The sequence below is a fragment of the Dendrobium catenatum genome, unplaced genomic scaffold (assembly GCF_001605985.2).
Source record: "Dendrobium catenatum unplaced genomic scaffold, ASM160598v2 fragScaff_scaffold_156, whole genome shotgun sequence".
Taxonomy (NCBI): Eukaryota; Viridiplantae; Streptophyta; class Magnoliopsida; order Asparagales; family Orchidaceae; genus Dendrobium; species Dendrobium catenatum.
In genome coordinates this window covers 3,767,782-3,770,289 of record NW_021318618.1, presented here as the reverse complement: position 1 = coordinate 3,770,289, position 2,508 = coordinate 3,767,782, and the positions used below count along the sequence as shown (strand labels likewise).

Below are 2,508 nucleotides of genomic sequence, written 5' to 3'. Positions count from 1 at the left end.
TAGTGCCAGTCGCAACCATATTCTTATTTACAGCAGAACCAATGATTTCTCTCGCTTGCAAATATGTAATCGTTTGAAATTATATCGCAAATATATTGCAACCTATCATTGCTTGCAATGGCAAAATATTTCTCAAACAGTACGGAATAAACAATATATATTCGAAGAATTTGGTGAGAAAGCTCAATTTCAAACCAGAATCTCTACGGGAGAAAGTCGGCTCTCCTTTAAGCATTCTAGATGAGCCATCCCTGATGTTTTTTGCTGCTATATTTATTATTATTATCTATCGCCAGTAGTGAATTCGACTCTGCCAATTTGAAGAAAAATTCTCTTTAGCAAAGTCTTCCCGTAAATTAAGATTTCATCGCTCAGTTGACCTTTAATGTTACATTTTACGTATTTTTATTCAATTTAAATTAAATACAGGGCTAATTATTTTTCCAAAGTCGGCCCTGCCTTCTTAAATTCAAGTCCCCCTTCACAGTTATCAGTTCCCATCAATTATTCACACATCGGAAGACTTGCAGTCCACAAATACCTTTCCCTTTTCCAACATTGGTTGGTAGGTAGCAGCAAAGCATTAATGGTGAAATAACCGCCCACGGCCCTCTCCCTCCCCTTTACTAATACTAACCAACAGACCCCCATTTCCTTCCCTAACTCTCCTACCCTGCTCCGATCCCTCCAATGACAGAATCCGGCCTCCCCCGCTCCTCCTCTTCCTCCCCCATCATCCCCAAACCCATCCACCGCCGCCGCCTCCCTCTCATTCTCCTCCTCGTTTTCCTCCTCCTACTACTCCTCGCCGCCATCATCGTCATCCTCGCCCTCACCGTCTTCCGCCCCCGCGACCCTCGCACTCAGCTCGTCTCCGCCACCATCAGCGGCGCCTCTCCTCACTTCTCCCTCCCCACCCTCACCCTTTCCATCAACCTCACCTTCGCCTTCGACATCCTCGTCTACAACCCCAACCGCGCCTCCTTCTCCCACGGCCACGGATCCACCCGCCTTCTCTACCGCACCGCCTACATCGGCGACGCCGACGTCCTCCCCGGCCGCATCCCCTCACATGGATCCACCCACCTTCAAGTTTCCCTGACTGTTGATGGGTCCCGCCTCGCCGGCGAGACCAGGAACTTGGTCTCCGACGCCATGGCCGGTGAGGTGGACTTCGACGCCGAGACGAGGATACCTGGGCGGGTTAAGTTCTTGGGCTTCATCAAACACCACGCCGTGGCGATATCTAAATGCCACGTGGCCGTCGGTTTCCCGAACTTGAAGGTCATGCGTCAGGACTGCACTCAGAAAACCAAGTTATGATCACCGGACCGGTGACCATACTCTGTTTGGGAGAAGAATCGGTTTTACAGCGTTATTATTATTACCGCATAGACTATACGAGAGTGGATTATGGTTCAAAATTTAATTGGATGGATTTATTTTGAGATATATAAATAATTTATTAAATTTATATAGATATACGATTGTGATTTTTGTTGGTTGATTTCGTTCTCCATTGTACCTTTTTAATATTGTAGAGTTGCAGATGAATTATTGCTTGTAATATGTGGGCCCGCCTGTGAGAATTTGTGATTTATTATTGTTATTTTCTTGACTGTAAACGACTGTACGTAGAATGATAAAATATTCTCTTTTGATTAAGTGATCTTAGCGGCTTTCACGAATTTTAAAATCTTGGTACAAATTCTCCTTCTGAAGCTGTCCTCGTTTCTTAAACAATATTACTGAGCATTTATATTACTTTTGTCTATGTCTACCATTTTTTTTACCGAAATGGTAATTTCTATTAATTCATCTTATAACAAAATTAAAATAATTTTTTTTTTAATTTGGTTTTCTTTTTCTAACCCAAAGTATCATCTTTTCTCTCCTCGGATCCTTCATGCTTTAGGTTCTATGCTTAGTCGGCCCTTAAAATTCATCAATTCCACCTCTGTGGATTCTCCGTCTTCTCTTGCGCGTGTTTTAGTTAAACGGGACATTACCAAAAATTATTCGGACTAAATCTTTCTCAGTCATGAGAATTTAGGGTATATTCAAATGATTAAGATGGAAAATTTTTCTCTTTTTTGTGTTTCTTATAAATATATTGGTCATATTAAAGATAATGTCGCACCGATCTTCTTTTCCTATGCATGTTCCTAATATTACTTCAAATCTTTATTTTTCTGATCGGAATGCTAATGATTATAGAGCATAAAAAAATTCCCAAATTAAAATTGACAAAAATTATTACAATATGAATCAAAAGGAGCACCACAAGAGCAAAAAAAAAAAAAAAACTTATTGAGCCAAAAGGAGCACCGCAGTTGACAAAACCAAACCACGTCCTTCCACGGTTGGCAATGGGAAATGAGCCATTAAAAATTGAGGCAGCAAGTCATTAATAAATAAAGTGGGAAGAATCATCAAAGTGTAATAAGTAACAAAATGGGGGTTTTTTTGACTTCCTGGCTTCTTCTACTTTCATGGCTATTTATTCAC

At 41.1% G+C, this 2,508-nt stretch overlaps 1 protein-coding gene across 1 annotated transcript; it reads left to right on the top strand.

The window, feature by feature from the left end:
- The first annotated feature begins 631 nt into the window (after positions 1 to 631).
- On the top strand, positions 632 to 1,669 carry LOC110102188. Its single transcript, XM_020830402.2, has one exon. It carries the CDS (start codon positions 691 to 693, stop codon positions 1,321 to 1,323), a length of 633 nt encoding a protein of 210 aa, XP_020686061.1. The 5' UTR covers positions 632 to 690; the 3' UTR covers positions 1,324 to 1,669.
- Positions 1,670 to 2,508: the final 839 nt, after the last annotated feature.